Genomic DNA, 13,724 nt, shown 5'->3' on the forward strand with positions numbered 1-13,724 from the left:
TTGTAAGCCAGTGTTCTTGTTATAGGCACATATCATGACATTCGCACAAATCTCTAACAGCTTGCAACCAATTCTTGATAGAACGACAGTCGTAGGATACGATACGAAGTTCATCCATCTAGGATTTATGGGGTTGGTAAATTTTCGAATTAGAACACCATCCGGCCAAACATCAGGGTTCATCAATGATGCAAAATTATCCGGTCTCAGAGCGATACAAAACGAAGCGTAGGAATCATATTTCGTTTTAAGCTTATCACAGTTAATGGTATCAATACGCATGGTTTCTCGTATGTATTGCACAAGATGCTCTGTATCAGTTTCTGGCGTTAATCTGCTCACAAAGACACGTTTCCTTTGTGTAGCGGCTGTTTGTAGTCCAGTGTGCTGACGTTTGCCAAGTATAAATTTAGTACGGCCGTTGTCAGCTGGACGTATCAGCTCCTTGGTCGTAGTAGCAGGTGAGCAGCGGTCTCCAACACGATCATTAGTTAACTTGGCGTCCTTTTTCGGACTATCGGAAACTGCATCAGTATAGCTTCTGTGTCTAGTTAACAACTGTGAACCATCTGCATCATTATCTGGTATTTCGTTTTCACCAGTCGTCACACTATGACCAACTGCAGATGGTACTTCTGCATTCACTTGCAAATCAGGTTCTTCATTAAAGCATACATTTGTGGACGTGGTGTTGAAAAGTGGCTGATCACAGTCACGGACACTGACTGAATCATCAAGGTGTGGTTTCGAATGTACAGACATGTCAGAAGAGTCTTCACTGTGGTCGGGTTTCGTTGATGTTGTAACTGATTTCACAATCATATTCTTTTCAAGTGACAGATCTACTATTTTCTCCTTTATTTGTCAAAATGTCCCCAGAAGTGGTCAAATAAAGTTTTGACATATTGTCAACTCCGCGTTTAAGGCTATAAATGTCGTATTTCATCTGGTTCATTTGTGACGGCAATAAGGTCACATTGATATAGTTGAAGTTTACCGGGGGTATCTTCTTCAAATCTTTCGCGACAGAGCATGGAATACTTTCAACTTCCATCTCATGGAGAAGAGTCAAAATATCCTGCACGTTCGACTGTGATTTGTTCACAGACGCGTAAATAGATGTGAGCCAGTCTCTCCACAAACGTCAAACAATAGATGTTTCGCCGATTCGATTACTTGGTCATTGAACGCGTCCACACATATTTTCACAACAGCATCAATCGGCAAAATGTCCATTTGGTTGACAATAAAGCAGAGCAATTTATTTATGATTACATTAACGGAATAGTAATTCTTTTCGTTAGTACCATGTTGATAACTGGAACTCCGCAACACACGATGTCTGTCCGAGCCACTTAATAACAAAGGATCGGGACACGTTACATCGTCGCCATTGTTTGGTGACACCTCTGCATCCAAGCATCGATCAACATGAAATCGTTTTTGGTTGCAAGCAAGACACAAATCTAAGTCAACGTTGCATATGGTTACCTCCCACAATCTTCGCAGTATCGCATGATGTTTACAATGTAGCATTGTCGAAACTATCGACAGCAAAGTAACAGAGTGCAGGAGCTGCGTGTGAACATGTCCGTTCACGTCCGTATGATGTCACAATATAAGGTTTTATTTTTATTTATTTATTTATTTATTTATTTATTTATTTATTTATTTAATTATTTACCGGCTTGCTTCCTCCTTCATAATGTACTGATTTCCAGGGAGGAACAGTGTAAAATAAATAAAAAATTATTGTCATGTAATATCCCAGCCAAACGAGCATCCCTTATCCGACTCGCCAGACAAGAAATAACCGGTTCGTCAGCATTGTCAATTGCCACCGGTTCCAAGCTGTACCAGTACCTCCGCAACGCCCAGGCTAAGTCGATCCAGCCTCCGATCACTCACAGACACCGTACGTGGGGAGCTTAGTCGATAGAACTCATCATCAGAGCCAATTCCACCAGGGGTCACAAGAACTGCAAGCCACGCCGCTTTCAGCAGTCCTTCCACACATGGGCATGCGCGCTGCATATGTCATCACAGAAACTCCACCTCGTTCTACGACGTTCCCCTTTCCGATCCTTTTCGGTCACCCGAAAATTCCACTCCCTACTATTGAGTCCTACCAACAAGGCAACAACCTTGCCTACGTGCAAGAGCCCGCAGTTGTAGTACAACAAAAATTAAGTCTAGTAACATCAAAATGATAAGAAACTATATCTGTTGTCGAGCATTAATCAGTCTACAGCGTCGGTCATGTAAAGTTGATGGTAATTACAATTAAAGTAATTATTAGGCAATCACTTCCTCAAAACACGATTCGAACTGAAAAGGTGGTAGCTGTGACACAGTAGCAATCTGCACTGGTCAACGCACAGACAAAAATCACAAGGTGAGATTTTCACCTACACATAGGTTATTGGTGTACCTACAAACATGTTCATTGCAGTCGGTGGAGTCAAGACTAAGCACGCCCTCAAACTTATGAAAAGAAAGGAGAACAATGTTGTGTATTTATCATTGAAGGCCAACACAATGCCAGGCCACACCCCTTGTCTCATGTCAGATTTTTGACAATTCAAAAGGAAACAAACAGGCACACTACTGACACATGATTCGAGATCAATCATCATTAGACTAAAGCAGGATGACATCAAGTAATATCAACAATTATTTAAACAAGAAAGCTTTGCAGAATTCAACAGTCTATTTGTCTATTGGTGTATGTGTGTGGAGAACCATCACTACTACACCCGCAGGCTAATAACTCAAAGAAAAACACAAGACAAATTGTTCAACAGTGGTCTACATTACCACCAACTCAACTACAAAAGTACCATGTGTCAATTGCAATCTAAAGTTACACCTTAACCTACACCATTACACTTCCAGGATCTGTCTTGCTTACAGAGCTGTTCAAATGGAAAGGGCTCACCATCAGAGCAGTGCTAACCACCACAGGACCTGAGCTCAAGAAATTGTTTAATGAAAAGTCGATGGTCTGCGACGTGCAAAAGGCAGTAGTCAGGGCGAAGGACCCATTTGGAGAGCATATGGTGTGGTAAAAGGAGTGGATCAATCAACTGGGCCAGTGGCTGAAGGGACTGGCTGCAAAAAAGTGGTGCAGCTATGCCAGGCTGTGTATTTTCATGATGGTAATTTTATTATACATAGTGAATAGGCTGGCAGCTTTGGGTGTCCGGTGAAAGGAATATCCAAAATTTCGTCAGAAACACACTGAAGTATTTGGCTTCAGAATGGATCTAGAATGGTGCAGTCGGGAAGAGCAAATAGACATGTCCTCAAGGCAAATCCCACTAGACGGTTAACGAGCTAGCTCCTATACTGAAGTCTCCTCGTTTTTGTGCGAGAGTGCAAGAAGGCAAACTTCTTTAAGAGGGTTGACTTCATAGATCTCTTCCAAGGCCCGGGAATATATTTGCTAAGGCACTCGAGATTCAGTGGGGGGGGGGGGGGGAGCTTTACCCCGCCTCTGGAAAGGTATATGCGGGAACTTGCACCTTCGTAAAAACGAAATAGACATCATACATTTTGCTTTCCAAGCCGCTAGAACACTCAAAGTAACAATTGGCGTGTCAGTCTCTACTGTTGTGTTTTCAGGGACAAGGACATCCTGGTATTTAATGTCTGCAAAAATTGCTAGGTATCTCCGACTTCAAAGCTGTACCGCCCGGCTTGATAAAAAGTTGAAGGCCTTCCCATTGTCCCCTTTTATCTCTGCCTTATTTACGCCCTTGATATCTTTGAAGTCTGAGAGAGCTACATTCTGTGAATCCGTAGAAGGTGTCTCCATGCCGGCGCCTATTTAATGTTGAAACACAATATTTCTGATTACATCATTGTTCAGTGATTGTGGGGTGTATTTGATGTCTAGCAGGATGATTTGCTTGAGGGTTGTCCTCATTTTCTTGGGCGTCGGCATCACTAGCACCACTTCTCAGCTTTCAAAGGTTCTTTACCTGGATGTTATAACACTTTCTGGCTTTCTCATATCTGTGAACGTCTCTGTATGTCTCGATCAACAAATCGAGCAGGATCCTGCCTTCGATTTTGAGGACCAGCCGGCTGATTATGTTTTTTGTCACATTCTGCACCATGCTGTTGTTTGCACGGCCTTTTATACCCAGGTCAAACACCAGGTCAAAAGAATTGGGCATGAGCAAGACACCAGATTCCAATTTTGGGCACATGATGTACAGTGTCTTGCCCGGCTGTGCTTGGTTGGGATTATGGATGACCACATCTGATTCCTGCGGAATCCTGTTGCTATTAGTGGGTGTAAGAGATTTGCTGTATATCATTTTCGCATGTAATATATAAGATAAAATGGCCGACGAAAAGGTCGAATTATCAGGACTGGAAGAGAAGGTGTATGATTATGATCCGGACGAGACGTTTGAGGAGGAGACTGCCTGGGGGGGGATGCCTACTACTGCTACTGATACTGCTTCGGTAGACAGACTGACAAGACGGCCAGTATTTCTCGAACAAAAAGGCAGTTGATGCTTATGCTAAGCAAATGGGAATCAACCCAGCAAGTGTAGTAGATAAGATAAGATAAGATAAGATAAGATAAGATAAGATAAGATAAGATAAGATAAGATAAGATAAGATAAAAGTTTATTAAATCACTAAGAGGGCAATTTGTATGCCTGCTTGACAAACGATACAGCAAAAGATTCAAATGTCAAAGAGAGCAAAAAGTACGAGGCAATAAAGGTGAAAACATCAACAAAAATGAACATGGCTGTTGATTTCCACGATTAAAATTTGTGTTAGAAAGATTTAGTCAAGCCTAGCTTTCTGTTGCTTTGAGATGTTACTACCCCAACAGACAGTACAATAACTCAATACACTGCTGATAACGGCATTGTAAAATGAAGAAAGGACCTCTTTCTTTACATTTTTAATGTAGATCTAAATTTTCGAAAACAATACATACGGGAATTCAGCTTTTTCTACATTGTTTGATGATGAAAATGCCAGCACAGAATACTATCAATAGTGATGCCCAAGTACTCGTAAGTCACAACTCTGCAAATGTTTTCATTCGTTTAACAACTAGGTCGGACTCATTTGGCTGCTTAAGAAAATCAATCAACATTTCCTTCGTTTACACTGCATAAACCCCAATGATACTTATTGTATTTGCATGGATTATTACCTGTATTTTAGCTGAAGAGTGCATATACAGATTAATACTGTCAATAATCCATTGCTTGTATTCAGCAAGCCTGTATTCTTGTGAATTCACGTGTGTTATTCTATAATACAGTCAAATCAATTGTGTGAATATATCTGTGTTATTGTGTTTTGATGCAGTGTTAGTTAAAATTAAAAACCAAGTAATTTCTATCACAATAGTTGACAAAACGCTCAATTTCAAGTAAGTAACTTGAGTATTCATCACTTCTAGTAAAACACAACATGGCAGAGTCATCTGCAAACTTAAAGGACATGTCATTTTTAGTACTCTTGAGGAAAATGCAAGGCTTAGAAATGGAGAACTACACTACAAGAAATTGAGGCTGACTACGACAAAGGAAGGGAATAATACGCAGAATCAACATGACAGGGACGGCTGGAAAGCATTTGTTAGAAATGTCCTGGGAGACGTTCCAGAGTTAGACATTCACTTATTTAAGTTCTTAGTGTTATATGAGAAAAAACGGTGAATTCAGCGACTTTCTTTAAAATACAATTTATTACACAAAAATAAAACCATCCCTAAGTCAATGGATAGAGTACAAACTGTAAAAGTTTACCTGTCAGGCTACTTATCACAGCTGGGACGGCACAAAACTCTAGAGTTAAGTCAGACACTGAGACAAAGTGAACAGTCCTTTCCCTTACGGAAATTTGTGATCTACATCTAGTCCGCAGTAGATCTACATTAGACTTTATTTTAATTGGCCTGTAGATCTACTTCTTCATCTACTGTTGTGCATACTAATTAGGTCATAGGTCAGCTGGTAGATTAGATGTAGACATAATGTAGACCATGATGTAGACAAAAATTAGACGAAACAGTAGATCTACCGCTTCATCTACCAGCTCATTAGTATGCACAAAATTAGATGAGACAACGTGTAGATCTACAGTAGATATGCACTAGATCTGTTGCAGATCACTCAGTTCAAGTAAAGTGATCGATCGACGGTAGATGAAACTCTCACATCACAGCATATATACTATACCGACATAATAGCGAAGACTTAATTCCAATGTCGTTTCAGGTACATACAGCAGACAACCTCATACTGGAAAAAAAGATTCTGACAAAAAAGTTAAAAATTGATTATGTTTAATTACACTCAACAAAAGATTTAACAATACAACTAAAGATTAACCCCTACCCCCTACCCCTGAAACACAGAAATTGCATTTACCATGCATGTAATTTAATTATCTACGGCCCCAAACTTAGATGATTTCAAATTTCTTTTAAAGTCAAGGTGGTTCTTTTTTACTCACCAAAGCATGTAGAAACACCCAAAGATAGCTTGTCAACACGGCATCTTTACTTACAAACTGCAGTTCTTTTTGTGAATCAGAAATTTTATCTGAGATACATGTAGAGTTTATCAGTCTAGTAATGAACAGCCTCAGTTGACATCTTGAGGTTAAACGCTAAGTGAGGATATGCTTTTTCAAGTATAGCAAACCGAAATCAACATGAAAGACAAAACAATGGAAAAATCATCAAAAGTTAGAACTACAAGCCTTTTAAGAAGCTACATGAACTGATAATGAATTTTGATTCAAATTTGAAATGTTATATTTCACTGTCATCATAGTTGGGGCATACACAAAAGGATTACAGTGCATCAGAGTGTGATATCAGCATCCATTAATTAAGAAGAGAGTGAGTAGAAGTATGTTACCTTATCTGAAGAGAAGCAGTAACAGATGTACTCTTGATATTTGTAAAAAATAAACTAGAAAAAATTTCCTGAGATGCAAATAAGTTTCATTATGGCTGTTCCTAGTGCATTTGGAAAGTTATGTAAATGATCACATGGATATTACATTGACTTACATTTTTTTAACAATAGCTTAGGTGAATCTTTTTTTAACTTGTTTGGAAAAAGTTCACATCAAATTTTGAAATTTTAAGAGATAATATGCTTTATTACGACAAATGAAAACATATTGAATATGATCACTTAAAGCAACTAACAAATAACAAAAAGGTACAGAACATACCCAAAAAAGGAAAAAAAAGAGTGTATAACAAATCTATACTTAAAAGCAAATCTAACAAGATCACTAGTACAGAAATTTGTGAGAAATGGACACTTTCTTGCTCTTTTGCAAGAAGTAAGCGAGAATACATACTTTCTCGCAATAAATGAGTGAGAATTTTCAATCAGCTGGCGAGAACTGCGTTTTCTCGCTCAGCATCTGCGAGAAACTGAATTCTCGCAATCAATCAGCGAGAAATTTGTTTTCTTGCTCTGCATCTGCAAGAAATTGTATTCTTGTGTATAAGCATTTCACAAAAATTTCAAAATTTCTTGCAGATGCAGAGCGAGAAAACTAATTCTCGCTGATTGATTGCAAGAATCCAATTTCTCACAGATGCAGATGAGAAAGCATAGTTTTTGCAGCTTGATTGCAAGAAAGTATGTATTCTCATTTACTTCTCGCAATAAAGTGAGAAAGTGTCCACTTCTAGCAAATTTCTGTACTAGTGGATTAAGCTTGAAAATACATGTAAGCATAACATGTCTGTTACATGTGAATAATGTCATGAGATCCCTGACAGTTCAATAGAAAAATATACCACGATCTTACTGTTGATTAACTTGATGGAAAGGATTGTTCTATAACAGACGGCTGGTCATCTTTTGCATATTATTACCTACAAAGCAACAAAGAAAAAGTCTGTAAGTTCAACATGAAAGGGGACATAAAAGCACTTGCGCATGGAACTTCCATTAAACTGACAACTCATTAATAATTACTTCAGCCAATATCTAATGAGTATTATAATACTGGAAAGTGTCATATCAAGTTTAAAACTTACACAGAACTGGTTGAGAAACTTAACAGTTTTAGTGTACAGTCAAGATCACAGTTGAGGAACTTTGAAAACAATATTTCTTTATATTAATGCTAAGTGCAGGCAGAAAACTTTAAGTGACAGGCCATGCATTTCTTTGAAATACACTTAAAACGTTCTTGCAAAAAGACAAATTAACAATTGACCATGAGTTGAATTGAGATGCACATTATGACATGGCTATGCTTTTCTTACAGGAATTAACCGACATGCTGTCATGCTTTACCAACTCAAAGCATTCATCAAGACAGAAAACCTGTTGAATACTGACACTTATTTGCTATTATTTCCAGTACATTTCCTTTTCATTTCCCTAATGGCCGTGTGGCATTTTTGTGTCAATTGCCTGTTTAATGAGGATGGATCCAATGCAATGTTGTTTTTTTTTGCAACTGTCATGGTGTAGCCTGAAATATAAGAGAAAACTTTAACTGCACAAAATTTGACACGCTACCTGGAAACATAGCCAAAATTTGCAAAGTTACTTTTGATCACAAAACAAAAATTCAACCATTAAAGGGAAAGATAGTTTTCCACTAGGTGAACCTACATTTGTACTTGTTACATGTAAAAAAGTAAAAAGTTATATGCAAAGTAGTAAATAACTACACAGTTTTCATTAGTCCTATCTCTTTGGTAGCTACAATGCAAAAACAACCAGGTCAACTTGGTAGCAAGTAAACTCAGTTGAGACTTTTTCAAGTTACACAATCTCAAACACATCCTATTTTACATCAGACCATCCTTAAAATGCCAATCTGCATGGGCACATGAGGCTAAACAAGTTATTGTTAATAATGATGATTGGTGTACTCACTTTTTATTGCCTGTACAATATTTTGATCCAATGGCATTTTCCCGTTGGTTGACCTCGATGTAGCTGTGGATACTGCTCTCACTTCCGCAGGGAAGAAATGGTCCACTAACTTTAGAAATAATTTCTTAAGTTCTTGTCTTGCCTCTGCTAATATTGTGGAGATGGTGGGTATGGGTATCATGACACCACTTTTTGGGACAAGTTCAGTGAACTCCTTCAAGCAAAAAAAAGGACTTTGTTGAACACTCTTATCTCAGTGAAAGCTAAATATTTGTAAAACAATTGTAACTGGTTACTGGCAGTCTGTATAACCACTTTTTTGTCATTACATGATAGATTTGTGCTTAGAAAAATGATCACCTGAGTAGTTTCTCGTTATAAACAATTAAATGTTACTATCATGGATGATGATTTTATTCAGCATTGCATGTTTAACTACAGTGATTACCTGTACTCCATCACACTCAAAAGACTGAAAGTTTAGTTTAGGGAAGATGCCTGATGAACGCTAATTAAAGGGACAAGCTGGCCATTTCTCATGAACTTTGTTTGATGTGAGATACTACTTATATTGTTTGAGATGTTGTAAGATACTAAATGAATGGGTGAGAATGCATTGATTGAGATGTTGTAAGATACTAAATGAATGGGTGAGGGTGCATATATTCAACCTGGTTTTAGCAACAAAACATGAAATCATCATGAAAATGAATTAATGGTCATGACCATTCTCACCAATTCATTTAGTATCTTACATCTCAAACATTATAAGTAGTATCTCACATCAAACAAAATTCATGAAAAATAAATGACTTTGTCACTTCAATGTTTTTCAAAATGATTATCATATATCTTGTTTACATACGTGTACCTCTAGCAATACTGTATAAATTATCACCATGACATAATTAAAAATTCTTTATGATCTACATGTGCAAATATTGTAAATGTATAGTTTTTCATTGCTTACCTCAAGTGAACCTGTTGTCTGCATATTAGGGTCACAACCAAGGACGGGAGAAGTAGAGGTAACACCAGCAGTAGGACTTTTAGAAAGATGTGGCTGACCACCAACAACACCCTTCTCATATGGCTCGACCTGAGATATATAAAAGGAGAAGTTCATATTTCTGCATTTGTGTCAATATTACTTTGGTTGCCTATAGTTAATCTCCTTCATGTAAACTTCATAAAAGTTGTTTTTCCCTGTAGCAAACATAGCATCCATTAATTGAAAAATCCAAAGCGTATTTCCTTTATGATGCATATATACCTGCCAGTAGTACAGCATTTGTATTTATCTGTGATGTAAATACAAATTTTCTTTTGCTTTCAAATCATGTTTACTTACTTTGATATGTTCTGCTGTTGTTGGCTTTGCTTCTGTCAATATTTGGAAAACCTCTTTCAAATAGTTACATACTTCAGGAGGAGGCTCTGTAAGGAGAGAGTGCATATGCGGGTAAAAACTATGAGCAATACGCATTCAGTGAGCATGGGTTTCACTGTTCTAAAATTGTCAAACATGTCCTTTACAAGTTATCTTCCCTGTGTATACCAAACTCTGAAGGTATTTAAGTGATCTGATAGAATAAGAACATCTGGAAATAATTCAGGAAATAAAAAAATGCACAAAATATTTTTAAATGCAGAATTTGTTTAAAAGTTTCATAAGATGGTGAAACATGCATAAAAATGTGATTAATCTCACTTGGTATCATTACGTAGTCTTGTTTGGATATCTCAGCTGGTTGTTGAGTGTAGACTTGTTTGGATATCTCAGCTGGTTGTTGAGTGTAGACTTGTTTGGATATCTTAGCTGGTTGAGTGTAGACTTGTTTGGGTATCTCAGCTGGTAGTTGAGTGTAGACTTGTTTGGGTATCTCAGCTGGTAGTTGAGTGTAGACTTGTTTGGGTATCTCAGCTGGTTGTTGAGTGTACACTTCACTCTCATCATCATCATGATAAAGTGGCTGCATTGCTGCTGCAATGACCCCTCCAGTTGTTGTATTGGTATCCAAGTCATGCATGGTGACATCACTATCACTGTCATTTAGTAAGTCCAGAAAAGATTCTTGCTTTTGTGCGGTAGGTCTTGGTCCTGATTGTGATTGAAACTGGCTATTTATCTCCACTTTTGACACTGGCGTTGCATATGCTTCGTAAGTGCATGGCATGGCAGAAGATGATAATTTTGTATGTGGTGAAGGGCACATTGGGGACACTGATGTTGTGTCGCAAGAATGCTTCACACATTTGTTTGGGCTGTACTCAGTAGGTGAAGTGTCCCCGTGTACTTGCTGTAGAAGATCTGTTGAAGTGTTCGGCAAAGTACTGAGCAGTAGTTTCTCTGATAGCATTATTCTTAGCCTTTTCTATTTGCAGTTTCTTTTCTTTTGATAATCCTGGCTTCTTTCCTTTGGCAACTTTACTTGGAGAGTTCTTATCAACATCTTGTTTCTGCTGCTTGCCACTGCTTGTTTTTTGTTCAGCTTGCTTACCATCTGTGCTTGCTTTATGTTTCATTCCTTTTTTTGATACTGTTTTATCTTTTTTATTGATAGTTTTTGATTTTTTCTGTGGAGATAACTGGGTAACTTCGCAAGTTTCCAGTGCTCTCCTCTTCTCTGTTGCCTTCCTTTCCTGGGTCTTTGGAGCTTTTCTTTTCCCGTGCTTCTTTTAATTTTGCCACAAACTCCAATTCTTTTCTCTTTATTTCTCTTTCAGCACCTTAAAGGAAAACAAAGACTTTATTATATATCAATATCAGCAACCATTTGGTCGATTTCTATCTGATTATACATGTAATTGCATTTCATTTATGCTTTACTTATACAATGGACTTGCTATTTGTACAAAGCTGAAAAGACGAAACATTTCTTTGAAATAATGAAAATGTAACACGAAGTTTGAAACATACATAAGGCTTGTGAACAAAACAATGTAATTTAATTTTTTGTAAATGTTTTGAATTTGTATAAACAATACTCAAAAAGTATAAGTGGGTGAACAGATTACCAAAAGAAATATGTTGTACCATCATCGGCATGACTGCAAAAGTGAATTACAAGGTAATGCCTGATGCTACATAGGCAAATAAACAAACACTAATCCACATTAGAGATAATAACATACGATGGTTGATTCGATCGCGATGATCTATGAAGAACTAGTGGGTGACTGCTTTTGGTATACTGTTGAAGTCACTTTACCTCCTGATTAGAGATCAAACTGTCATTATTAGGAAGACGTTGATAAGTAAATATCTGTCATAATTTGATGATGCACCATGGTACACTTCCCTAATTCGTCATGCATGTTGACAGTACCAGCGTTGTGTTTGACATATCAGTCTGTCACTAGTCCAAATTCCAGTCTATGTAGCCGACAATGAGATGCTAATGATATGCATAGTGTACAAGTCTGAAGGTCTCCTCGATGCCTCGACTAAGCTGGTTGCTCACTTTCTACATTTTTATGGTATTTTATACAAAGTCACAGACTTATTCTACCTGCAACTTAAAACTGATAGTGATTTTGTAGCTCATTCTTTACTATTTTTCACAGTATTTGATAACCGGTATCAGACAGTTCGTGTCGGCTATACATAGACGATCTGCCCAAATTCCACTGTGATGAGATCACACATATTACACGAGTATGGTCCCTGCATGTTCAAAGTCTCTGGTCTGTGCAGTTTTCAAATTTGAGTTATAGCAGATAAGCGCAATATTTGGGTGACGGATGAATTTGACATTTTTTTGTTAGAGCAACAAAGTTTTTTTAGTGTACGATAAGATATTGACGGTTTGTGTAATGTAATTTTCAGCAAAACCGCGCGAAATCCTTTCGATAAACAGATACGGCTAAGGGGCGCTGCTGTCTATGGGCTAATCAAGGAGGTGGCACAGCGGTCTATGCATCCATCTTCAGTCGTACGATACTGTTTTCTCAACCGATTGTTGTGGGATGTAGTTTTAGTCAGTTATACACACGCTTTTAGGTTTTAAAACGATGTACTCACCTATTTTAATGACCTTCGCATCGTATACGTTACTTTCGTTCTCTGATGTTTCAGGGTTGAACGTCGTCCATCTCACACCAACAGTTGTTTTTTCCTCTGGATTTTCGGCTGTTATCGATGATACAGGGACTGATGCATAACTGTCATCTTTTCCGAAATACACAAGTGCCCAAGACATTGTTGAAAGACTCGAAAGATCAACATGCGAGCCCAGCGGCGATCAGAGCGAAGCGTATAAGCAGTACTGCCGGTAGTTGAAAAGCGCGCCTGAAATACCTTTACTGCGCACGCGCAATTTTATTCAGATCACTTTGACCCGGAAGTAGTAGGTTTGCGTGTTGTCCCCTAGCGTCTACGTAAAGTTTACAACTTCAGTTTATACCGATACGTCTTTTTTAAATCAAATTACGCGTTGCTATCCAGTCATGTCAAAAAGGCGACGAATTACTGTTAGGACCATGTTAGGTAAGTATTATTGCCAGTATTAAACAGACTGGAAAATATGCACAATGAAAAATGTGATATAGGGGAGCACAGGTCATCTAGCTCGACCATGCAAAATATCTGTTGACGGCCACCTCGACCCCGGTATCAAAGTCACTTAGACCTCGTCATATTTTTATCCTTACATGACAACATTGTACTTAATCTATAATTCAACTTTGCCAGCGAGAATTGATAGTATTTCTGTTCGAAAACTGTTTGCTTCGAAACGATAATTTGGCTGTTTGATACGCTAAATGCAGGCGGTGTAGTACGTACTCCACGGCCTTGCGCCTTCGCGTCCGCGGAGA

At 38.0% G+C, this 13,724-nt stretch overlaps 1 protein-coding gene across 3 annotated transcripts; it reads right to left on the reverse strand.

Annotated features, from left to right (window-relative positions):
* Nucleotides 1–7,792: 7,792 nt before the first annotated feature.
* LOC139127172 (zonadhesin-like) lies at nucleotides 7,793–11,519 on the reverse strand. Of its 3 annotated transcripts, XM_070693085.1 has the most exons (6): nucleotides 10,618–11,519; nucleotides 10,258–10,343; nucleotides 9,877–10,005; nucleotides 8,907–9,120; nucleotides 8,361–8,496; nucleotides 7,832–7,888 (listed from the first exon to the last, which is right to left on the reverse strand). In XM_070693085.1, exons 1-5 carry the CDS (start codon nucleotides 11,264–11,266, stop codon nucleotides 8,363–8,365), a joined length of 1,212 nt encoding a protein of 403 aa, XP_070549186.1. In that variant the 5' UTR covers nucleotides 11,267–11,519; the 3' UTR covers nucleotides 7,832–7,888; nucleotides 8,361–8,362. The 3 variants fall into 3 exon arrangements, with proteins under 3 accessions (XP_070549187.1, XP_070549186.1, XP_070549185.1); XM_070693086.1 differs by lacking the exon at nucleotides 8,361–8,496 and having other exon boundaries at nucleotides 7,793–7,888; nucleotides 10,618–11,517; XM_070693084.1 differs by lacking the exon at nucleotides 7,832–7,888 and having other exon boundaries at nucleotides 8,010–8,496.
* Nucleotides 11,520–13,724: the final 2,205 nt, after the last annotated feature.

Source organism: Ptychodera flava, unplaced genomic scaffold (genome assembly GCF_041260155.1).
Source record: "Ptychodera flava strain L36383 unplaced genomic scaffold, AS_Pfla_20210202 Scaffold_29__1_contigs__length_4469600_pilon, whole genome shotgun sequence".
Taxonomy (NCBI): Eukaryota; Metazoa; Hemichordata; class Enteropneusta; family Ptychoderidae; genus Ptychodera; species Ptychodera flava.